The 24,778-nt window shown below is 50.8% G+C and overlaps 4 protein-coding genes across 4 annotated transcripts; 1 reads left to right on the forward strand and 3 right to left on the reverse strand.

Annotated features, from left to right (window-relative positions):
- Positions 1-14: 14 nt before the first annotated feature.
- On the reverse strand, positions 15-9,414 carry LOC100907302 (chitinase-like protein 4). The gene is made up of 11 exons (XM_003739182.2): positions 9,149-9,414; positions 8,153-8,234; positions 7,454-7,525; positions 7,258-7,342; positions 6,475-6,636; positions 6,223-6,364; positions 5,810-6,061; positions 5,455-5,615; positions 5,117-5,253; positions 4,761-4,914; positions 15-285 (listed from the first exon to the last, which is right to left on the reverse strand). Exons 2-11 carry the CDS (start codon positions 8,165-8,167, stop codon positions 164-166), a joined length of 1,302 nt encoding a protein of 433 aa, XP_003739230.1. The 5' UTR covers positions 8,168-8,234; positions 9,149-9,414; the 3' UTR covers positions 15-163.
- Positions 9,415-9,857: 443 nt separating this feature from the next.
- On the reverse strand, positions 9,858-16,056 carry LOC100907445 (serine/arginine repetitive matrix protein 1). The gene is made up of 8 exons (XM_003739183.2): positions 15,997-16,056; positions 14,902-15,539; positions 14,659-14,761; positions 13,319-13,430; positions 12,691-12,795; positions 11,662-11,797; positions 11,228-11,315; positions 9,858-10,340 (listed from the first exon to the last, which is right to left on the reverse strand). The coding sequence occupies exons 2-8, from the start codon at positions 15,537-15,539 to the stop codon at positions 10,290-10,292; spliced, it is 1,233 nt and encodes a 410-aa protein (XP_003739231.2). The 5' UTR covers positions 15,997-16,056; the 3' UTR covers positions 9,858-10,289.
- A 2,430-nt stretch (positions 16,057-18,486) lies between these two features.
- On the reverse strand, positions 18,487-19,661 carry LOC100907592 (uncharacterized). The gene is made up of 5 exons (XM_003739184.1): positions 19,559-19,661; positions 19,345-19,424; positions 19,011-19,236; positions 18,758-18,890; positions 18,487-18,643 (listed from the first exon to the last, which is right to left on the reverse strand). Coding segments are annotated over exons 1-5 (492 nt in total). The 5' UTR covers positions 19,560-19,661; the 3' UTR covers positions 18,487-18,591.
- Positions 19,662-21,593: 1,932 nt separating this feature from the next.
- Positions 21,594-22,896, forward strand: LOC100908153 (uncharacterized). The gene is made up of 6 exons (XM_003739188.1): positions 21,594-21,745; positions 21,854-22,000; positions 22,116-22,160; positions 22,265-22,344; positions 22,523-22,723; positions 22,824-22,896. The coding sequence occupies exons 1-6, from the start codon at positions 21,608-21,610 to the stop codon at positions 22,894-22,896; spliced, it is 684 nt and encodes a 227-aa protein (XP_003739236.1). The 5' UTR covers positions 21,594-21,607.
- Positions 22,897-24,778: the final 1,882 nt, after the last annotated feature.

The raw sequence follows: 24,778 nt of genomic DNA on the forward strand, positions 1-24,778 counted from the left end.
ACGGATAGAGATCGAACTTTCAAAACGAACTTTATTAAGTAACTCGACTGACATTCAAAAATTAAAATCTTTGGTTCGTAGCATCGCCGTCGCCAGTCTTCCCGAAAACCCGACGAAGGTGTTGGCCAGAGATGAAGCAGCGGCAGGCCATCGCGGCGTCTTATCAACGAACGGGCTTCAGGGATTTTACCGCTTGGAAAACTATCGTTTGCAAGGGGAAATTCTCCTTCGAAGTTTTACACGTCCTATTGACATCATCGTAGTTGAGATCGAATGTCATTATGCCTGGAAGAGAAGATAATTCACCAATTAGGGACCATTATGACACTATGTACAAACGGGTCACACGCTCTCCGATGGGAGAATGCTCGCGATTTTCAGCACGCCATCGAGAGCTTCATTTTTTTTCCAAACTTGTGGAGATAAACCATCCTCCTTCGGCTGGAGCGCTGCACCGGACCCTGGCGAGAATTCGGCTCCGAGTCGCTGGAAAATCGCGGTGTGAGCATCTCATTTCCTCGGCGATTGGACACGATGCCCCTATAGGTAGCCTTGGGTCGAGACCTGGCGCTGGAAGTGAATCCCGCTGAAGTTGGGTCGCACGGCCGGAGCATATCATATCGCAACTCGTGGAGGCTCCCAAGCATCGGACAGGGTTCATCACGGGCGACGGGCGGAGCCGTCATTCGAAGATGATGGAAGCATGTCTGAACAATCGGAGACATTGCCGAGTTCCACACGTATATGTATCGTGGCCGATATTTATATACTGAGCCGGTCGAGAAGTTCCGAATCGGTCAAACCCATTGATTTCCCAAGAGAAAGAAAGGCATTCTCGGAACGGCTTGAGTCATGGAACACTGTTCTGTCGTCTCCGGATCTCCCAGCGGTCATGAGATTGGCGTTTGGCGAAACGTTTCGGAGTGGTTCCGTCGACACGATCTGGGAGGCTGATTCCAGACGGCGTGGCGCGAATCACAAACCCACGAATGAGCTCTGTCTCCATGTCTGTCAGTCTACGTCCACGCGAATAGTAGCCCTCTCCGACCATGCTGTATCAACATCAAAGGGAGACTCTAGATAAGGTCACTCCGCGTTCGACGCATACGGAACGTCTCGTCGGCGTCTTCCGTCGATTCGGCTAGAGGGCTGCAAGCTTCTCGTACCCATACGCGAAATAAAAAAACAAGGAACTATTGAAACCGATCCGATGCGCACGGACTGAACATATGTGGCTCGGACCAAAAGACAGCCGTCACCTCCACGGTGAAAGGAGACGTGAGTTTGTTTGTTGTTGTGTCCGGTGATTCCCACGCGCGGCATCGAATCCAGCCAGATTGCACGGTGAGTCGATTGAAAATCCACGTGTGGGCTCGATTCGTTCCCCCAAGTGGAGAGAAGTCCCTGGAAGCGTACTCGCTCACGCTGCAATGAGTTCTCTGATCAGCTGCCGTGATACACCATCGCAAGCGACGCGCGTGTACGGTCTGAAACAGTTCCTGAATAGTCATGACCTGCTTCCAGTTCGCGATTTTTGGAGCCATCAACCCTTGATTTCGCTATGCTTCGGTCGAATGGGACAAAGCGCGAGACACGTTTGGGAACTGACTCGCTTTAGATGCAATGATTGATCGATGATGATTTCTCGTCAATGCATCGATGACTGACGGCATCTCTTCTGTTTGCCTCCCTGTTCCATGTTGCACTTCCGCGACACGACGAATCGAAGCCACGGAGTCGCTGTCGGAAAAATACGACCGAACAGAATTCCTTCGACCCACTTCCACAATCAAACTATCAGCTCTCCGAAGATAAGCAGGACACCCCATGGGAGCCGACATGATTGCGAATCAGAAACTCATAAGAATCCATCTGAAGATACGGAAGAAAACGCGGAGAAGAGAGCCCAAACTCAAAACGGTGAGCAGTCATTCGATCCCATTGTGGTTCATTGATAATTGGAAAATGATGCAACCGGCGAACCCGCACTCTAAGCGAGAGGATTCCCTCCCCTAACTGTCGGTGCTCTCGCGAAAAATTACCGCAGGCGATAGCTTCTAATGAGTCGGTGACAACGAAGCCACAGAAGTGCGTCGTGCGTAAGAATTCCATGCGGGCATCTCTGTAGAGTGTTTCTCGCGGAGTGAGCCGCGATCGCCAGTCTCTACGGGGATGGATTGCCAAGCCTATCAAGAAAAAAACCATCACAACAGTGCTCCTCGGTCATGACGTTGACGGCCAGACTCCAGAATTAGATATCGAAGTCAGAGGCCTTTTGATGAAATTCTAAATCGGGAGCGAGTCGAGAGTCGATCCGTTTCGGGAGCGATACGTGGTTAGATGATCCGTTGAAGTCAGCCTGCAGGCTAGTTCACCGCGGGTTAATTGAGTTCGAACATCGCTCGCTGAAATTCGTACCGTCAGCAAAATTGTCTTCCAGGCCATCAGTCGAACGAGTGGTGGGAAGCTCACGCAGAGCCAATGCTGCGACGGTCGCGCACCGTATGATCTGAGCGCTCAAAATGTTTTCTGATTCTAGATCGCCATGAGATGTCACCGGTCGTGTCTGACGGCTTGCCGTAGAAACCTCTCGATCTGGCTGTGGAACTCCGTCATGTTGACCGCGATCTTCGTGATTCTGTTCGTCACAGCTGACGTGATCTCCGAGTCCCGTGCACATGACGCGCGGAGCCGTCGCATGTTCGAACGAATGGAGAAATGGAAAGGCCAGTTTGAAATCGACCTACCCGGATGCCGTATACCGTACATCGACCCAGCCGATCAAGTGATTGCAGCGGACTGGTTCGTCGGTGATGTTACGAGTTGCTCGCCGCAACCGAGGTATATTTTCTCGACGAGATCCCGCGGCAACCAGAGTTGCTTAGTGCTGCACGATGACATCCTCCTCGAAGACTACTCGCTGCTACCCGATCGGATTCATTGCACATACAGGGTGGTAGACAACCGATTCGATAGAGATCCCTGGATAAATGAATATTCGTCTTCGAAGCCAAAGATTCTCGAGCTCGATCTCTGCTTCGATGAGCCCTACGTCTGGATCGAGTGTTCCTTGCGGCGTAAGCCGTATAGACAAGCTCTTTTCATCGCGAAGGATATCCCGCCCAGGACTAATTACGTCTCCGTCGACGCACAGAATCCTAGAAAGACGAGCGTGAAAGAATCGTCAAAGAAGAAACTCAGCGTTCTAGTTCTCGGAGTCGACGCTGTCTCGAAAGCCATGTTCCATAGACTCATGAAATCGACCCACCGGAAAATACAACAGATCTACGGCAAGAACGCGATCGAACTATCCGGTTTCAACAAGGTGGGAGCGAACTCCGCTCCGAATCAGATACCGATGTTGACCGGCAAGAGGTTCCGTCACGACGAGAACGTGATCCATAACGAATACTTCGAGGATTTCGGAAGCTTCGTGTGGGACAACTTCTCAGCTAGCGGCTACACGACATTCTTCGCCGAGGAGCAGATGAGGTACGGTCTCTTCAATTATCCCGGCCGCCGGGGTCTCCGGGACGTTCCCACCGACTACTGGCCCCGTCCTCTGACCATCATCCGCGATGAGTTCAGGAGAACCCGCAAGTACAGCGCCTGCATGGGAAATGAGCACGTTTCCACGAGCACCATGAAATATTGGCTCGAAGTGCAACGAGTGAGTTCCTCGCCGACCTTCAGTTACATCTGGTTGAGCGAAGCCACACACGATAGCGTCACCGGGGCCAAGACCGCGGATTCGATAACGTCGAAATTTTTCGAGGACTTTGAGCAAAGTGGCTTGGTGGAGAATACGGTCGTTTTTCTGTTGGCCGACCACGGTTACCGCATCCATCCGTATCGAGATAGTCCGCTCGGCGCACTCGAAGACATGTTGCCGTTTGCGTTCGTTTTGCTGCCGAGGAGCTACCGCACGACGAATCCGAGCGATACAAAGAACATTGAACAAAACCGCAACCGTCTCACAACACCTTACGACATCCATGCGACGCTCCTGGACCTCGCCGTTCGTCCCTCAGGACGCCGAGTAGAATCAACGGACTTGGGACAGAGCTTATTGAGCTCTCGGATATCGCCTGTGAGGACATGCGGGGACGCAGGAATCGATCCGCAGTACTGCGCTTGTTACGTCCAGGAAGACGTAGAGCTCTCTTCGTCGACGCTGCCTCTGGAGATGTTGGCCGCCAGAACAATCGACGTAGTCAACCACTTGCTCGAAAACAATGGTCTAGGAAAGAAATGCTCGACTTTCGAGGGACCGAGACCCCTACGAGCCGTTGCTTTGGGATTGCCGAGCGCGAAATCGACTTTCAAGTTTTTCAAGGTCACAGTCGGAACAAATTACGCGGCAGTCAGGTTCGAGACGGTGTTTGAAAACAACGGCGGGAACTTTTCGCTCATTGGCCTGCCAGAGCGTTTGGACCGATACGACGTACACTCGAGATGTCTCAGCGATACGGTCTATGAGAAGTTCTGCTACTGCATTCGATGAAGATGGAATCTGGGCGGCAGTGCACCAGCCAGCGGAGGAAATTTATACGTAGACGACAACAGCTCTTGAAATAGCTGAAGGTTCCGCGGGATCGACGACTTGGACGACAATACGGTCATTTTAGTGTGGACCGAGGAGGGAGTTAGGAAAACGACAATTTTAAAGTACATAGTAGAGAACTTTGCCAAAGACTTTATCCATGACAGCACGACTAGGAGTGTGAGATCAGTGCGGCTCGACCAAGTTGAGAACTCACCTGCATATTTTTGGTCCAGTACCCACTGCGTTTTCTCCTGTATACTTTGTGGGTTCTCGAATGTAATCCAATCATCTCCTCTGTATGCATATGGCACTCTGGATTCATTGTGGAAAACCACCGTCCAATCACCTTCCTCCAAAAGAGCGCACATCTGGCGAGGATTGAAATGTAGAAAATGAGACTCAGAAACCTAATAGAAAACTTATGATCTTTTTCTCATTTGTATTAGGTATCTCTGGTTTTTAATGAATCCAAGGAGACGGATGCAGTCCTATGGTGATCGATTTGAAGCATAATCCTGAATCTTTTTCGAAGCTTCTCTCGAATGATGATTTAATAAACTGGATTCTTACCCGGGCATATGTGAGCGATCCTCCATACAAGCCGACGGCTTTGGCAGGGGAGCCGACTTCGACCCGATTCCGATCCGCTAATTTGAAAGTAACCCCGTAGAATGGCATGCCAACCACCAGCTTCTCGCGGGGCATACCTTGAACAAATGATAAGAAGTCTGATATCTCTGGTGGGGCGTTTTCAATTTCCCGCCAGCGAGGTGAATGGAGGCTCTCTGAGAGGATTCTTCCCTTGTTGAATCGATTCCTTCAATAAAATTCCCAGAACGCTGGGGAACTCGATTCCGCCGTGTCCCGAATTTCTACGGGGAGGGAAAGGAACGGGAAGCCTTACAAACCTTTCTGAACCCATAGTTCCGACGCTTCCGCGATGTTCAACATCGCCAAGAACGAAACCTGCCCTGTGTGTCTATGGAGAGGACTATTGAACTCCACCAAAGGGACAAGCTTGTTGAAACGATTGAAGTCGTATCCCATCAGCAGACAATAGTCCAAGTAGCTGGAAATGAAGAGGTATCAGGAAAGCGATTAGATCATGGGGAAACCATTGACAAATACGCCAATCGCCAGGATGATATCATTTTGGGAGATCCCAGAGGAGGCTTGAGCTCATTTTCCGCTGATATCGTCTTAATGTGATAAGAGACTCAGAGGACTACTACCGACGATCAAGTCATGAGAACCAGCACTCACAGCGCCATATCCGGTACTTTGTAACTGGTCTGAACGATCGTGATCGGAGCAGCCACCGCGGTGGTAAGAAGCAGATGGTTCCGGTTGCCGAAAATAGTAGAATCGTCGAAAGCCTTACGCAGTTCACGTAACAAACTTATGAAGTTTTCTTGGTCGGCGATTGGCATCCCGCCCCACGCCGGGAATTCCCAATCGATATCTAAGCCGTTGAATTCGTATTTCTGGATTATTTGGACCGCTGATTCGACGAGACTGAAATTGGAAGAAACTCCGTGTTTCAAATGGATCCTCCGCCAAGTTTCCCTTGCAGTTCCCGACGAGTCCCACGAGGAGAGTTCGTGATTCTATTCAGTATCCGTCTCGATCAGAAGGGGAGAACATCATTAACTTTTTTCTCCTTCCAGCATTCGTACGTTCGTAGAGAAGTTTCGTTGGAGGTCGTCGCGCTGAATTGTGCGGCCGGAGCACCGATCGAAATCATGACGGATAGATGCGGGAAACGCTCCTTGAGTTTCACGGTCCGACGCCATATCTCATCTCTGTTGTCCCCTTTGCCTATGGGGCATCAAGTTTTATTCAAATTGTCAATTCGAGCCAGGAGTGAACCGAAGTCATGAAAATCTGGTAGTTGCTTGTGGATTTCGATCTGTCCGGATGCTACTCACCACGGGGCACGAGCTTGTTGTTCTCGATGGCCGCGAACCCGAAAATTATATGGTCGCATAAGGTGCCGTTAATGTTTTCGGGTTGAAGACTGTGATCGTTTTCATCGTATCCGAAGTAGCAGAAGGTTTGCGCTGGTGCGGGATGAGAGGGCAAAGCTCGGGCTGGAAGAAAACAGACCCGATCGAGGTCATTCCGTTGTAACTGGTGCCCATTCCCGTGATGCGGGGTCGAAGATGTCTCGGTGAAAGACGAGTCGACCGCATTCCACTCACTGATCAGAGCTCCAGCTGATACACGTAAGAAAATGTCGAACCACGAGGTGCTCAGTTCAAGCATTCTCAGCTTGTCATTTGATCGGCGCAAGAGTCCCCGTGAATCAGATCCGATCAATCTCTGTTTTGATTGTCACTCGATCACAATGTCAGGGGGCTGCGAGATCAACACAGCGAGCGATCCACTGATTTCAGGAGGGAGCTCTCAGACAAATATTCGCGGCAGAGAGAGCATCACGGATACTCTCCTCACTGGTTTGATTGAATCGTATAGGAATTCTCGGACATCGCGGAAGAGCTCTAGTGACGTCTGTCGAGAGTCCACGGATGAAGCGTCAATCATCGTTCGGGGCGGTAAGAAATTTCCCTGAAGGGTCTCTGGCGCTTTTGCCGGGAGTCGCGTGTCCAGCACCCCTCGTGGTTTCGAGAAGTTCCGTATTCGTATTTCTGAATTCTATTCATTAAAATAGCTCAATCGAGTCGTGTTGAGGGAAAGGCTCTCGTACTCACTTTGATCCACTACGTAGAACACGATCAAATTTATCAAAAGCAAAGTCGTCGCGAGGAGGAAGACGTTCAAATAACGCTGCCGTCTCTGGAAACGATTGAGTCCGTATCACTGAACTACCCTATTGAGAGGACGATTTCCAACCGAATTCCGCACGGGGAATTCATGCTCTCTGTGGAACACCGGGAATGAACTCACCCGCCGGAGATGGAATCGTTCTAGCGCTTCCGACTTGCTCCGGAAAGCCTCGTAACTGACCGACGAGCTCTCCTGGGTAGAGGAAGACGAGGTCGAAGATTAGAATTTCATGCGATAGAGCATTCCTGATACTCCAGCTCGTGTCAACGAAGCCAGGGTGCCCTGGTCACAGTGAATTCCTGTCTTTGAGCACGGGTTTGACCCGTTGAGAAGTGTCTGGCTCGCAGCATCCGAGGAAGAAAAATTCAGGAACAGCAAAAGTTCAGAGTCGCCAGAGAGTTGAATAACGACGAGCCTCAGAAGAAGGCCTCGACAGGGCCGAAACTCCGAAACGAGCGTTCAATCCTCAATTTTCCTCAATCGACTTCTGAACGAGTCGTCACGGGAACTCCTCTCCAAATGTCGACCCTAGGCAGCGATGCTCCACGGGATGGTCACTTGGAAGTTTCCCCGCGCAAGAAATCAGATCGGATGCTGAGAGCTCTCACACAGAATTCGATTCTCCGAGCGAGTCCAAATCATGCTTGATACCTATCCTCATGCTGAGGCATCATCAAACAGTGCTGATGCTCGCCGAACAAGTATCGGCACTGTTTATCCTCGATGGCGCGGCTTCGATTCTCGGGTCGGATCAACAACAAGTCACCGTGTCCGCGCGGTGAAAGCTCCTAGTCCGACCACTACTCTGGTCCGACTTACCGCTCGGGTTCCCATGGCGACGTCAGATGCTCGGTGTGAGTGTTTCAATTTCCGTGCTCCATTACGAGTTGTCTCCAGCCACCTTTCGACTTGAATCTATCAGGATTAAGTCTCTCTGTCTGATAATCCGTCGTCGGATTTATCGACTCTGGATGATACCCATTCCATGGAGTCGACAATTGTTCCGTTCAAAAAACACGCCAACATTGACTTCTCTCGGTGGTTCAGCAGTCGAGCAGCTGCGAGACTCTCAGCTGCTCGACAGCTGAGAGAGGGAAGGGACGATTATGGCTATGTAGTGGGAGCATGATTCCATGTCGGAGTACTCCGTGTTGTGTTGTCTCCTCTCCACAACAGCCTTTTCGCCGAGTGGCTTCCACCTCTTCTCCGTGTCACTAATGCCAAAGTACCGAATTGAACTCTCGCGAACCAATGGATCATGGCGCCGATTTTCTCATCAGCAAGATAGCGATCATATCATTTCGACGATGTTTCTAGAGCTATGATTAGCCCCCTAATGCAGACCGCAGACTATTATACCAGCGATCCTGCGGGAGCTCTCCCGAAATGTTGTTCGTCGGGGAGCATCCTATCTCCGGCACAGGTGACGATTTCTATGAGACATTGCTGAATATCGAACCGCTGACAAGGTTCTCTCGATTTCTGAACGTCGACCTCGTTTTATCGGAGCCCTCTTCCCAGCTTCGGAAGCGGTATTGCGACAGTTCTAGAGGTTCCGCCGGAAGCAGAACGTTCTGAGATTCTCTCTCCTTTCTCGGGCAGCTACCGCTCTGGTTGCCCTACACATGTAGCATCGGCGGATAGCTTGATCCTTCGCTGTGGCGATAGAGTATGCGTTCGAATGTGCCTCCTGAGACAATCTACCTATGTATGTACTCAAACAGCTGGCCCGGAGCTAATCCTCATGCTAGAGGTCATCCGGCAAGAACCTCGCGATGCGCGGTGAAAGGCGTACGCGGGAACCTACTAATGTACCTGCTTGAGCTTGATTTGTGGGCGGGTCGACTGCCTGGGCTTCCGTTTTAAGGGCTCCTCAGTGTTCATGTAATCAGTCGATGGGGGTCTGTCCTTCATACGGGAGCGACATTCGTGACAAAGACGTCAATGGAGCCGAGCTAGACCATCGTCCGGCGATCGAGAAGAGAGATTATCGAGGGAGGAAGCGCGACCACCAATTTTCTCCATGAATCCAGTCGTAGCCTTATTCCGAGCCCGAAGCGGATCAATAGGGTGTCCATTCTATTTTACGATACGTGAGAGGACGCAACTTTCTTTGATCAAGCTCATGACGACATGATGAAGCTGATGCCAGTCGGAGGCCCGGAGATGGATCGAACGATCATCCAAACGACGGCGAGATCGGGAGCGACGATCACAGTTTCCCGTTCCATATCCGTTGTCTCTGGACGCGATCCGTCTCGCGAGAGACGGCGACGCGATACGAATTCGCGTTGGCCTTCAGCCTGCTCCTGTACTCTGAAGGCACGGATGATAATCAGAGCGATGAGTCGATTCTCCGACGGAACTTCATTCGCCATACATAGATTTGATCAGGCATCAGCTTCATCCGTTCGTTCACCGAGGCTGTGGAGGAATTGAAGAGCTTTTGAGCGGTTCTAGGACCCGGGCTCCCGCAGATACTATCGATAAACAGGGACGCGCATCATCGACGGGCAATGACGAATAATGGGCTTTCGATTTATTTTGGGTTCAGACATTTATATAAATTAGTAAGTTCAGTTTCGCAAAAGCCTATGCTCAACTGGTATATGCGTCGTCGCGGAGATCCGATGACTCCATGGCATAAGAGTATGCACGCCCGGTCAAACGGACCAGTTCGACAGGTGATCTTCGAGTTCCGTACAACTGTTCAAGTCTTCGACGAGCAGCGTAGTACTGCAAGCAGACTCGATGATAGTAAAAAAATGTCTCGTGCGAGAATATATTGAGTAAAATTCAGGATCCACCGGAAGTTCGCCGGAGTGGCTGCCTGTCGATCGAAGGGGTCCGAAGGACAGGGTCGGTGAGGAACCGAGCGTAATGCTGCGAGTCGGCTCGCTCGTTTTTCTCTTTGCAGATCAGGAATGACTGACCGGGTTTTCGATCAGCGAGCACACTACCATCGCTGGATCGAATTAGTTCTTGAAAGGTCTTTAGTATTCGGTTCCTGGAAATCGGAGCAGAAATTGGAGAAGAATACCGGACGTGACAGCCACAATCACTTTGTCACCGATGCCCATGCGGAATCCGATAGGATAAGCCATTCATGCCTCCGCAAGCCGTTCACGAAATCTCACGCTTACTACCACGATTCAGAAACATGCCCGACGTCGGCTACTACGACGACCGCCTCCACTGCAACTTCTCTACTTGACTCGAAGGTAAATCGATGTAAGACGGCGTGAAAGGCGTCTCGCTTGATGCGTATGACGTGGTTCCGCGTAAGAGACAACAAAATTCTCGGTCCCATCTCAGCGCGGAGTTCATGGGTCAAGGTGCTCCGACCGAGGATGACAGTTCTATCGACCGGCTCAGTCGAGACTCAAAAATCGGCTGACACCTTCAATGGTTCCGCATAATCGCGAAACGAGGTTACTACCCTGACTGCAGGGTCTCAGGTGCAGGAAGAATCCCGTCGGACACCTCTGTGGTGCGTAAAGGGCCTCCGGAAAGTACAACACCAAAACGGATACAGAGGATTCCGGAGGAGTCGGAAGCGACGGAGCGAGTCACAAATCAATGAATCTCGTGGTCGCATGCATAACGAAAGCGTGATTGCCAATCCCGATTGCGCTCGGTCGCGTCAGATCGCGCTGCATTTATGAGCTAGTCTGTTGACTGCGCTGGTGGCTTGTTGATGGCTGGCGGTATGAACTCGAACAAGGCGGCGACCGGCAGCTTCTGAAGCTTCAGAATACGCTGACGGGGAACGAAGTCGAGGGACGACAAATTGAATCATCATCAATAACATCAAGGCGGTGATGCAATAACGAGCGATTCGGCATGCATGCTATCTTGAGTTTTGAGGGAGCACAGGTGAGCCCTGGGCATTACCCTTTGGTCTTCTATGAGCTGTTCGGTTCGCTGGCGAAGTGCCTTGAAGTCGAAGGATCTGTTCTCGTCGTCGACGACCTTCTCTCTCCTGAATCGGATCAGTCACTGGTTAGATTTCAGCAACCACCTGTCAATGTCCAGACGGGAATATGGGCAGAGATACGACTCCGAGATCTTCTGGATACTGGGATAAGAACTCCGATGCTCGAGAGATGAGCGAGTAGGGAATAGAAATTCTCTGTGAGTCTGAATGGTTTCCTAATCAGAATATCTGACGATCCGAGAAGGAGATCGTTACAGCTCGAGAATGGATGAGCATCCAACGTAGCGTGGAGTTTCGTTTCCTGTGTCCCGGAGATCCGAGAGAGATTATTCGATGCGAGCGGAAGTTTTGAGCGGAGTGCTCGCGGAGAGCTCCCATATAGTAGGCTCACCTCAAGGACCTCAGGGTTACGTTACTGGCGAGAGAGATCTCACTTGTCGAGTCACAATCGAGCGTTCCATCGAACTTGATCGAGCTGAAATCCTCATTCGACCGTTCGCGATCCTCTTGGCAAAGACTCTCGAGATCTGAATGAAAACAGGGGGATTGTTTCTGAGCATCCTTAGTATTTCCACGCGATGACTGGCAGACTCCTCTCTCTACGCGTTCGAAGATTCGAACCCACTCATAGTCGAGACCAGGGAGACGAACGGAAAATTCGAGACAGACACAGCAAGAAAACAGTCTCGTGACGGAAGAGCGCTTCGCCTCGAGGCGGATGCATTCGGGAATAAACTCTCGTTCGGCGAGGAGTTCGCGGAACGGAACAGCAGTCTGATGACATCTCGAAAAGATCCGCGCTACACTGTCCGGAGGTAACAAACGACGCTAATCAACACGAATACATCTGTACAGAGTTTATTAAATGAAACGACCACGACTAGGACAAATTACAGAAACCTTCGGTGAAGATCTCGTCTAAGACGGGGACGATCGAGCCGCCACCGGGGCTGATGAGCGGTGGAACTACAAAAGGGACAATGGAGACTCGGAGCTAGATCGGCACAAGCAACACTTGAGACGCGAAAGACCCGTTGCGCGGATGCCATCGGACGGAAAGCTTGCAATCGATTCCATGCACTCCCGAGATCGATGCCGGGTATGAATTTGAACGCAATTGGGACAATTAGTAGAGTTGACCTTTCGAGTCGATTAGGAGAACGATTCCGGAACCACGGAGAGAGCAGGTGCTCAGAGGCGAATGTGACAGAGTGATCAGCTCCGACGGTGCAATAGAGAGGAGGCAGATAAGGGCACGGCTAACGCAGAACGATAAACGAAGCGGGAACTGAACGACGACGTTGATGATTGGATCGTTCATTGACGCAGACGGATCACGAGACAGGTATCAAGTGATTGGTTGTGGTTGCGGTCGAGCTTGTTGACGTCGTCACCGTCGCGGTCGTCGTGCTGGTCATACCGTTGTCGGGGCAACTGTTTAGAGACACTCCGGAGTCGTTGGGGATACTCTGTTTGCTGACGTGATTGTCGAAATGCACGTGATCTTCTCCTCTCCCCGAATCATCTGCAACAGTAACGGGAAACCGCTCATTTCTGCAGGTCCGTCTTGTGATGATCCGCTCCACGATCGGTCTACAATGGTATCCTGAGCGCGGGCCTATGAGATAAACGAAACTCCAATGACCAAATCTGACGGGACTTCTCCCCATCAAGAGTTTCCCAGCGCCCCCCCCCCATTTTCGCAGCAGCATAGGCGTACCGGTCCGAGTGATCAGTTCTGAAATGGTCTATCGAGGGAGAGCTTGTCGCCCTTCGCGAGAAAAACCGACCATGCACGACAGGAAAAGTCTTCGCGACGGCCTCCGAACCTGCGACACAGATATCGCACCGGGTCGAGAGCCTCAGGGATAGGGGTCGATATCAAAAGGAGGGGCGAGGAAGTGACGGTTTCAATCGACTCAGGAACTCCTCGGGGGCAATTTCCAGAAAGTTCGTTCCGAACCTATCATAATCGTTTCTCCGAGCGCTGGGTCGTCGCCTGTTCGCAAGGGAACCCATTCACTCCGCACCTCGTGGAATTCACCTACCTCGCTCTTGTTCTTCGGCCTCCTCCTCTTCGCCGATCGTTGTTTCCTGATGAACTTGCGTTTTCATCAAGCGGACTTTAGTCACAGCAATGGAGTCCCTTTTGAGTTTGAACTGGAAAAAGTGCAGGTAGACAGGAAGAGATTACAACGCTGACACGAAGACCACCACATCTCCAAAAACATACTGAGCGCTATCGGATCGAGCTGCTGAGGCGCTTGTCTGCGATTTCGGCTTTTGACGGCTCATTTTTCTTTTGCTGTAGCCGACACGCGTTTTTCATTGCGCTTAATGTTGTTGTTGTAACTGGACTCCATTGTGCTCCGTCGTGCGTGACCTTCCACATTCAGAGTGCGAGAAAAAGATCATTCGCGACCACCAGCGAGACCGTCCAGGAGAAAAATGTCGAGTTGGGCTGTCTAGGTGGCTAGCCGTCAACAAACAAACATTTGTCCGTCCCGACACACGAGCATAACTTCATTCTCTTCTTCTGTTTACGACTCATCTCTGTTCGAGCGCTCGTGATTACGGATTACGGCCGGCTGGATTGCCCTTAGCGGTCGGATGTGGCAGCTCCGTTGGGTTAGCGAACACTTCGCGCGCGCAATAAGCTCATTGACTCCCGTCGGAATATAAACGAGAGCCTGGAGTTTCCGGTCGAACCGTTCCGTTCGGGACTTTCAATGAATTACACCCGAAACAAGCTGGTTCCCATCGCCAAATCCTTCTGGAAACGTCTGTCGTCTGTTTCTCGGAAAACTGACAGCTGCTCCACTCGTTACGCTGATATGGTGATATCAGAACGTCCGCCTGCTCGTCCGGCTCGAAGTCATGAGAATCGACGCTCGGTGCAAAATGAGATACGTCAGTATCTATCGTACAGCTCGGGAGCATGGAGGATAGTCAGCCGGCTGCCCACTGACCGACACGGTCCTCACTCGGTATTGACTTTATCTTCGAGGGTGAAATACGAAACTAGAAAAAAACTTGAGCGTCAGCTGCACCCACAGCGATCAATCTTTGGTAGAAATCACAGAGGATGCTAGATCCTGTGCTTTGGGAATTTCTGCCGTAGGATTTGAATCCGCCTAAGAATGCGAATATTTCACCCGCTCAAGTGTTTCTGTGGTGCAGGTGTGCCATCAAAGGCGTATCCTTAACGGAGCACAATGTACCTGACAGCGCCCTCCTCGTCTGACTCTCGGAGCCTTCTCGGAAACTTCCGCTGTTTATCCAGTCTAGACGGAATCTCATTGTTCGATTGTTACGGAAAAGTCTCGGATTTTCTGATTCCCCATTTTGCTATGCTCGGTGATCCGAGAAAGAGCGTGAGCAGACTCACCTTAGTTGAATGTGCGGGATCGTCTTCGTCGATGGCGTCGTTCGCGTCCATGGCATCGTCATTGACTGCTGGGGGATGAGCTGTTTTGAGAGGCTTCCCCGGTCTGGAATGATTCAGATCAGAAAATAGTGATTTCTGAACGTCCCCTCCGAGTCCATTCTCGCCTCCGCGTTCCTGAGACACTGATCCACTGACGGAGCGACGATTCCCACGGAGCCGACATCGACATAAGTCCAAACTCACTTTGCCGATGGTGGAGATTTTTCGCCGTTTTTCTCGGAAGTGCTTGACGATTTTCTGCTCGCGCAAGCTCCCATTGTGTTTTGTATCGACTCTGGGATTTCTTGAATGGTAGCGACACCGGCTGTGACGGTGGCGGCCGCGGTAGTAGCAACAGACGTTCCTCTTGGCGTTCCGAAAGCTACGCACTGTCGTTCCGTGATCGTTGCTGACTCCTCCGCCGGTCGCGTACTGCTGCTCATGGAATCCTCCTTGCCTTCGACGTGGTCTCCACACGTGAGCTCCTCTACGGCGGTGAGCGGACTCTCCCTAATGATGCTCAACGTGAGTTCCGTCGGGATGAGCAGTGGGAATGGTGAAGCCCTCCGATTCGGCGCTGTTTTCCGCGTGGGCTTATTCGAACGATATGGCGTCGAGCAGAGGACTTTCGATCTCAGAGCCGACGATGGCGACCTCGCGGACTCTCTGGGGATCGGACAGAGAACTCTGGCCGCCAGCGGAGAGGGAGTGGGGGGCATCGGGGAGACCATGGGTGGAGGATTGAGCGTTGATTCCGCGACTTCCGATTCAGGACAGTCGTTGCGTCGGATGTTATTCATCCAGAATCCCCTACGCGGAGTGGGTGGTATTGGGGAAGACATCTGGATCGGAAAAGACGTTTCATTCCCCCAGCTCACGGAGCCATGTAGCGCTCCGAACTCTTCAGAGTTACATTCGGAGGGACCAAAAGAATTTTTCCGGAAAATGTCAGTAATTATTGAAGCCACTTCCGAAGCACTTCTCTCAATAAGCTCATTTGAGATACGAGTTATCCGGCGCATTGGTTTGGTCCAACGAGAAATCGTTTCTTATGCACTTGTTCAAGAGTTTCGGATTTGAGCCGTCGCGTCAGACGAGTGTCGAGAGGGGACAAAGTCAAATTCGTGTTCGGAACAGAATGGTCGATATCGTGTTATCATTCATATTTCCCCGAGAAGCATCAACCCACGGAATTCAAAGCGATACGGGAGATGAATTCGTTTTCGGACTTCCGTTCCCAGTGCGTGAGCAAGAAAATGATATTTTACCCACGTTTAAGGAGCATTATCACTTACTTACCGACGCAAACTCCGAGTTGATCCTCAACGCTTGTGTCTAGGAAGGGATATCCGTGGAACTCTTCGGCGAATTACAGCCGGAGACACGCACCCGTAAACACACGCACACGGACAGCTTCGATCGACGTGTTTATATTTTGCAAACGGAACGTGCACCGCTAGACATGGGATATTTATTCAGATTCGGAATGTTGCTCGGACCCCTCTCGATCTCCTCTGCATCGCCTCCCGGATTCCGATTCATATGGATCAGATACGGGATCAACAGATTTCAGCCTAGTCTTCGAGCCGTGACCCTCTGACAGCCAAGAGAGAATAGTTTTCGCCGCTGCGTCTCGCGCCGCAATTCGAGATTCCTTCGTTGCCAGGCCGTGAGTGAAGACTCTCTCCTTCATGTTACTGAGCAGGTTGAGAGATCAGCTCCCGTAGAGGCGGAACACATAATCAGAGTGTTTGCGGTCGAAGCTTTGGAACATAACAGGTGTTTAATTCCTTACGCGTGGGATCGTCGAATGACCCGATCTGAATTCATTCGGGAGCGAGCAGCCGTAGCAGCGAGAAAGCGATTACTGGAACGATTGTCTGGTTTCATAATTCAGCTCGACTGCGGAAGCGCCCAACTCTGGAGCGTCTACGAGCTGGTCGGGTCATTAGCCTCGAAACGATGCAAATTCATCGAAGGCAGCGGGAAGCTACGCAGATGTCGGCCGGAGGCCGGACCCGTCATGGGCTGAACTTGGGAACCTGAAGTTGCGGATTCCGCGTAACAAAATGCCGATTGCAGCGCCCTTGGGAGACGAAGAGGAAAAAAGTAAAAAAGTTCGATTTCTGGACAGTGGAATTTGTTCATAGCACTTCCCGAGGCTTGTTGCATCTCGATCGTGTCGGAGGACTTATTCCTCCTCTTCCCAAATAATCATGAAAAGATTCCTACGCACGAGCAAGCCATGTCTGCCATTGTCGAAGTTTTCCAGAAGGAAAACCGCCGCTAGCGGGATCTGTCGCGGCGCCGTCGTTGAGTGTGTGGACGTGTTATCAGCACGAGAGCTTCTCAAAGGATGCTGCAGCAATTAACAGACCGAATAGGCGGCGTCTAATTGGCAAGAACGGCGACGAGTGATGAGCGTCTCCTCGGAGAGAATGACTCATGATTCTCGCCGCCTCTCCCAAAAGGCACAAGAATTCGCAGTGCTCGATGAGAAATCCCTCGGCATCATCTCTCTCGCTGGAAGATCCTCAGCGACGAGAATATGGTCTTGGTCGACATACCGCGTCTTCCGGCGGATCCCACCATTTCAGACCCTGGGAGTGATTCCAAATCGGGGCGATTCCTTTGCGAGAAGGGAGTCAATTCTGCTTTTTCGCTGGCATTGTGAGTATCCTCAATAAATCGAATAGTTCGGTATTGAGAGGCGCACATTCCTCCCGGACTAAGCTATTGCTTGGGTTTTGATTGGATTCCTATGGGACGGGACACCATGCGGAGAAATTCAATGGACCTCGGGAACTTCCGAGGTCATATGTCCCGAGTCCAATACGGAACTCTATTTCTCTATTGTAATAGGGCATTTTGTCGATCGTCGTGAACGAACACATCGTTCATCAGACATAGCCGGGGCGAGTGACAGAGTCGGCTAATCACGCGGCAGAGTTGATCCTCGAGCAGAAGTCCTCAGGAGGGGAAGACATCGAAACATTCAATCGTTTGCTCCAATAGTCCCTACTGTCCTTGACGCTCATATATGTAGTTCTGCGGGTACGGGCGTCTCCAGTGCGGGACCTCATCTTAACCAGCTGAAGGATAAGGTGAATACCAGAGTCCACGTTCGAGATGGAGAGAGCGTGTCGATTGAAAGGGCGCCACATGACGACGAACGAAGGTTCGGGTCGATTAGAAGCGTTCGATGAGCTGCAGATTCTGACGGTTACCGTTCGCCAACTGCCGGATCCTACCAATCTCCATGAGGGAATCAGCAGAGCATCCGCTAAGCATACATATCATCATACGATGTATAAATCACACATGTATCTGATCAACCGCCGAGGAATAGAACATTCTACCGGGACAATATCGAGCCTACAATTAAGCGAATATTATCCACTGGGATGGACCTAGATGGAAGTAGAAAAAGAGATCATGCTTATCTTCTCGCGATGACACAGTCGTCTCCCGCATTCGCCGGATGGAGAGAATACTTCATCAATCTTCTGGAACTGTCTCTCAGGCATCGCTTTCGGGAAGTCAGTGGGCAGCCTGGTTTCGTTACCTACGTCCCCCGCTAGCTCCGAGTGATGAGATTGTACTAATATCTCATTGAAAACCAGAAGCACCCTACGTAAGTGCCGCCAAGGAATCGTAGTCTCGTCAGAGACGGGATGTTATATCTCCCGCATTAATTGAACTGAGGGTTCTATGAACGAAAGAGCTTTTGAGCAATTTCTTTCCCTACCCCTCCCACGGATATCTACGCTTGCAATGACCAGTCGGTTGAGAATTCCAGTTAATTTATCGGGAGCCAATCCATGGGGCTGACAGGTGGACATTCTTATCAAGATGAAGGTTCTCGTCGATCACCTAGACACTCAGCCACAGAGTTCACCTGAATTTAGAGCTCAAGTTCTCCATCGACTTGCTGTTCGAGATGCATCTGAAGAAATAAATGTATAGGCATAGAGAGATCGACTTCTGTCCTCTGCGAAAAACGGCGTCATTATGCCGCCGCATATCGTAGGATTCGTCTGTCTAGCCCGCCATATCGTACCTCTTCAGACCAGCGGCCGACTCCTGAGTCCTACACGGGTGATTAGACAATACTACAGAAGTTAGCTTCGGAAGGCTCTCCTCTGAACTGCTTGAAGACTGATCGCTCCCTCGTCTATCCTCAAGCGACTTCACTGTGTGTATAAGCACGCGCTATGTCAGTGAAGTTTCCCAAGGATCATTGAAGTCCTTATTCCGCTCGAGACCTGGTATTGGAAATTCGACTCCTATCAGTCATAGGACACGGAACTCACCCATTTCCGAAACCCAAGTCGATTTCGTGAACGGTATGGTCTTCCCTTTGACTTTTATCATCGGATGCAGCAGGAGTCCATCTTTCTGAGACGGTGACACGGCGGGTTGGGGAGGAGGACTAGGAGGCGCTTTCCCCCTGTGCCCACACGAGTTGCAGACGGTGATCTTCAAATCATGCTGCTGGTCTGCGGTCCGAACTTCTTCCGCTTTCCCTTCAATGTGCGTCTGGAGAACGGTGAATGAGATTCAGTTCCTCCAAGAAATCTGCTCGTCAAATAATACGCCAAGAATGACAGCAAATATCCCAGGATACCAATGCAGAAAACCAATGACCTCCTTCCATTCCTTTTCGCGCTGCTCCTGAGCTACAAGTTCTCTCGCGATGATACCCATCTGCATATGACCGGAGTTCACTGGGAATCGATGCAAGTCATCGTTTTGAGCTCCGATGATGTATCCAGGAAATTGCTAACAATCGAAGGGCTTCATTGCATTCAGGAACAGATATTTCGGAGGGAACAAACATTGACCGCTCGTCTGAACTTACTCGCAGGTCCGTCAATGCTTAGGCCTTCAGGTAACAGTTCTCGGTGTCACAAACAAAAGCTCAGCGAAAAGCCCTGGAACGAGCGGAGGTCCGTCCGAATGTACTGGGGCTGAAGGAAAGTCGAGACACGGAGCGACGTCCAACGTGCGCGACTTCCCCAGATGTCGGAGACAACTGCAAGCACGCTGTCATCTGATCCGTATTTGAGAGCTCGAGAACGCTCCAAAACCGCTTAGTTCTCATTGAAGATTTTTCCCTGTTTTGCATGGTCATCAGCACCAGCAACGCTTCCACAACGGTCAGTCTTCTAGCTCGACAGAATTAGATCATTGCCGTCGAATGCACTCTGCTCTCGTTTCTGTTTTTGTGCTTCTCCGGAGGGCGTTCCTAATCAGTTCCCTGATTCTGTTGATCCAATCAAAAGATTCCTGACCTTTCGAGTCAGATATATTTATTCAAAGTTTGCGCATATTCCTGCAACGAGAAAATTGACTCTCATCGCGAAACAGCAGCCAAGCCTGGATCTTGGGGCAGTGACCCTTACTGATGACACCCAAGAAACTCTCAAACTTGAATTTAACATTGCTGGGACTAGTAAGACCCTTAATGGTAGTTATCCACAAGCCCACCGCGCTATGTCGCGGATATCTTTTTCGGCCTGTATTTTGCCGGAACACTCCCTGCTCCTCTTGACGAACAAATAAGCGAATCCAAGACATTCCCGGAATCATCAGGCTCCCACAGCCTAAGGCGAGAGGTTGCGAAACAGTCTTGAGGACTTCCAACTCGTGGATCGAGAAAGCAAACGTGGTGGCGGCGGATTCCTGATATCATTCCGTGCGCGCATCGAGCACTTTCGCGTGCCTCGATCCTGTCTAGGAAAGCGCGAATATAGACGATGAGAAGTCCAGACTTGCTGAAGCCCGGAGCTCAATTCAAAGAACCTTGAAAACCAAAACAAAAACTAGGGCGAGTGACTTTGGACCAATCAGAACTTGTCCAAAATGACCTGGGATGCCACTCGCACGGAATAGCGTTTCGCGTAGCCGATTGCGCACTCTTCACGAGCTCCTCGAGCAAATATTCAATTCGGCCAATGCGGTTTCGTCCCGACGGGGTGAAATCAGCGGAACGGAAATCAGAAATATGGAATGGGAAAGCCGAAAGGTCGAAGTCCGATAATCACGATGCCGTTTGCGATCATTGAGTGAGCCACGGAACGATAGTCCGCTTGGTTGATCTCGGAGGAGTTTTGCGAAGGCCAGAAGACCGGTCTGAGCGACCCGATTGAAGATCCATGGATTTCAAGCTCCCTTTCTCAACGTTTCTAAAAATAACCACCATATAAAGAGCTTATCATCATTTCGATCGCGGATAAGCCAGGCCGCTCGGATCGATGCTGAAGTTGAGCCCAAGAGATGAAATTCTCGCAGCTCGCTGTGATCCTCGTGTTTTGCATCGTCATCCTCGGCACCGCTTCGGGAGAAAGCGAGATGAAGTTCACGAAAGTGCTGAAAAAAGGCACGTTGGCTCTGATGGCCGGTGGTGGTGGTTACGCCCTGGCATCCTATAAGCAACGTCGATCGAAGAAGCAGAAGAAGAAAGTCGTTCACATACATCATCATCATGATTCCTTCGATGATTGCTGAGGGCTTCCCCTCGAATGAGTCGGATGAGGTGAGCGATACTTGGATGGAACTCCTGTTGGTGCAGAAGCTCGATACTATTGTGATATGGGTGTGAAAAAGCCAAATGTAGACTGCGCTCGGTCAGCGGAATTTCTCTAAATTTCGCAATAAATGCTAGCTTGCGAATCTCGGATCGTTTTTTTCGCTGGAAACACATCTCGGTTCTCCGTGGCGCGGCGATCAGCACTCATAAGGTCTTACGGGAGCTACTCCGCAGATCGCGTTCTGAGCTCTGCATCATCATATATATAATTCTCATATAACTTATGAATTCCGGCTACCGTGCGAGCTTCAACTCAACCCAACGAAAAAATCACTGACTCCGAAGATGTCAATCCGTAGGAACCCTCTCCTTTCGAAAATGCGTCAAGCGAGGAAGCTGAACGAAGAACTACGTGAACAACGCAAACGCGAGGGATTGGACAGGTTCATTGATTCCCGATTTGCCAGGAGGGACTCCATCGGGAGGAGCACCAAACTCCGGAGTCAATCTCGGAAGGTGGGAGTCATGCATCAGCATGGAGACAGATCACCCAGACATGAACGATTTTTAATGTTCTTTTTTGCGAGAATCATTGGCATCGATTGAGACGCTCCTTGTGCACAGGATGTAACCAGTACTTCACCACAAAGAGCTCGAGGGAAGACCGGTTTCTCTTGGAAATTCGACTACGATTTGACATTGATTAAGAATATCATGCCGAAGGGCTCTGCAGGGAAAGTCAAGGCATTGGTGGACTTATTCAACAGTAGGGTGAGTGAAGGAGGGCTTGGGGATAACTGGGGCTTTTATAGATTTCGATCGATCCGAGCTGATTTAGGAATTGTTTTCACACGAGCAGAGAGAAATAGAGTTCTTCTGACTCCAGACATCTGATCGCGAGAGGACTGGAGTGAAGGAGATCGTTCTGAAGGTGAGCACTTCCGAAAAGAAACGGACTCGCGGATCGCTTCGTGAGCGATTTTCATCAGAGCCCGGTAAGGTCATCTGTGAATCTTCGTTCTGCTGCCTTTCCAGAGGAGCCGTTCACATGTCTCAATAACTTCCCCGCGTCTTACATCTACGACGAACGAGGATCTGAGCCCGCGGATCGACCGGTGAGCCAGACGTGTCAGAGGTTCATCGGCCCTACCCGATGGATCCTTCGAATATCCTTACAATCAGCAGATCCGCGCTCATATCTCTCCGACAAATATTATCAGATGTATGATTTCTCCGGAATTATAATCAATTCAAAAAATACTGTTCTTGGAGTGATCGAAGGGAAAATTCCAGCGAACCCAATCGCATTCGGAAGGTATGCTTCAGTTCCACGGACCTGTTTCGCTACGAGAGAGAGACAGACTCGAGCACCGAAGAAAGCGGGGGATCTTCTTACGAAGACTCGGAGGGCACCGATGATGGAGGTCCCCCTCAGGCAAATCCAAGCTGCCAGCCCGGGCTGGCGATCCCGGACATCAAAAGTCTCATCAGCAGGTTTTCCGAGGTGCACGATTTGGAACAAGTCTGGGGATACCACTACCGCTTCGCGAATTCCTCGAATAATTCTGATTCAGGGAATATTCTCGAATTGCAGATTTGAGGTCGATCCGGCCGCTGGGGGCTCGTATCAAACGAGCGCGATCGCACGAGCTGTCTTCTTGATCTGAGGGCAGAGGCATCGAAATCCCAGTCGGAATGTCGAAACCCAGAATAAAGTAATCGAGATCGATGGGAATCCTCAAGCATTGTCGCATTTATTCTGCTTTATCCGAAGGTAGGCGTCAGCAAGTTCAAGGAAACCGACCGGAGGAATCCTTCGTGATCTCCCTTATCATTTCTCTGCTCATTCTCTGCGTGGAGTGAGCGTTCTTCCATTCGCGCGGGTCGGAGTTTCCGGTACGGTGAGGAGGCGCCTAATGGGAAACTCACGACGCCCTGTTGCGATTTTGAGAACAAGCCGTCCCCAGTCCGTGACTTCAAGCTTATTGAATAAGTCGGACAGCAAGCGACCAGAATACTTCGGAGGAGGAAGGGGTACACTATGTGAGACGAAAAACAGCAGACTTGACAGCGACCTTGTCTGATGAAGCTACTCCATTCATCGACTGATTGACTGGCTGCTCATTCCATCGTCTGTTCGTCCGCTGGCTGCTTGACGTCGACATTGACTTACCAGCCTAGTACCTAGTATCCTAGTTTTCAGCCAGTTGGCTGAGCTCGTAAAGAAAATGCACTTTATGGTACAGGATCCAGTAAAACACTCGGCTTCCGTGTCGCGATTATAAAACTACCCGGTACTGGTCCCACGAGCTCTAGAGTCCAGAGGATGTGACGGGTTTCTTACGGCCCGCAGAAAACACCCGGTGCCGCTGTTCCAGTTTTTCGAGCTGCCTCGAAACTCTCCCGTGAGGAACCGGTGGCAAACATCTCATTTCGATGCTGAGCCGGAGGGACTGTCATGATTGAGGTATTGCGGCGCTCCTCTAGTCTCGGAAGGCGTCACGATCTAGAAGTTGTGTGAGATGGGAGCTCCCTCGGATTTTGTGAAGTAATACATTCGATCATCGGGCTGAGTGAGTGCTAGAGGTCAAGAGGACCATCATTACTCGCGCAAGAGGTGTGTGAGGCCTGCGGTGGCGTCAGCTGAGCCTATTAAACAGAGATCGAAGTGTTTTATTAGCAGTAAAATAAAATAGCCACTTTATAGAGGGTTCGCTGTTTCACAAGCAATAACCTGAACTGACTGCCACCTGAACGAGACATTAAAGCTCACCCTTGCTTGTCCAACCTCTCCCTTGGAAACGCTTCGCCGGTCAGAGCCTTCGGGCCTTCTTATCAGCATTCGATTATCCGACAGCCAACCGAAAAAAGCGAGAGGATGGAGTACCCGTCTCACTCGATACAAGAGTAGAGGCGCAACGACTTCGAGCGAGAGCATTCCGCCGATGAAGTATCGGTGAGCCGTGCTCCGCAAAGAGGTCTCGATCCGCCTCATTGGAAACCAATTAGGCGAGATTAAGGCGATTCTAGTCGACGCTTGACCGCTCGGATACGTGATCCAGCCATTGAAACCAGAACTTGAGCCTTATCGAACCCAATCAGGGACGTGGCGGAGCAGGCGGGAACCTCTGGAAACTCCAGCCTCCCAAGTTCTAGGATCGGGGAGGGAAGCTGCCGAGAATCTTGAGGCCATCAATGTGGTCGACCGAGGTCCTACTACTCATCGCTATGATTCTGAGCGCGGTGCGACGGCGCCGGTAATGATTGGTGGATAGAGGAATAGACGGCCTTGACTTTCGAGCGTAGACGTTCGGAGAGGCGCAATCCCCATCATAGATGTCGCGTCTTCTCATCTTGAGTGTCAGTCCTGACGGTCAGAGAGCGACTAACCTCGTCGCATTCGCTGTCCGGGAACGAACTCCCCAATGCAGTATGTACTGCCCCCCTGACTCCCACCCCCCCTAAAATCGTATCGAAACGCCGTTGGTTCAATTGGAGTTCCGCGTGCTTACCGAAAAATTCGACGGAGACCGTTCCAGAGACGATCCG

The sequence above is a fragment of the Galendromus occidentalis genome, unplaced genomic scaffold, assembly GCF_000255335.2.
Source record: "Galendromus occidentalis unplaced genomic scaffold, Mocc_1.1 scf7180000076437, whole genome shotgun sequence".
Classification (NCBI taxonomy): domain Eukaryota; kingdom Metazoa; phylum Arthropoda; class Arachnida; order Mesostigmata; family Phytoseiidae; genus Galendromus; species Galendromus occidentalis.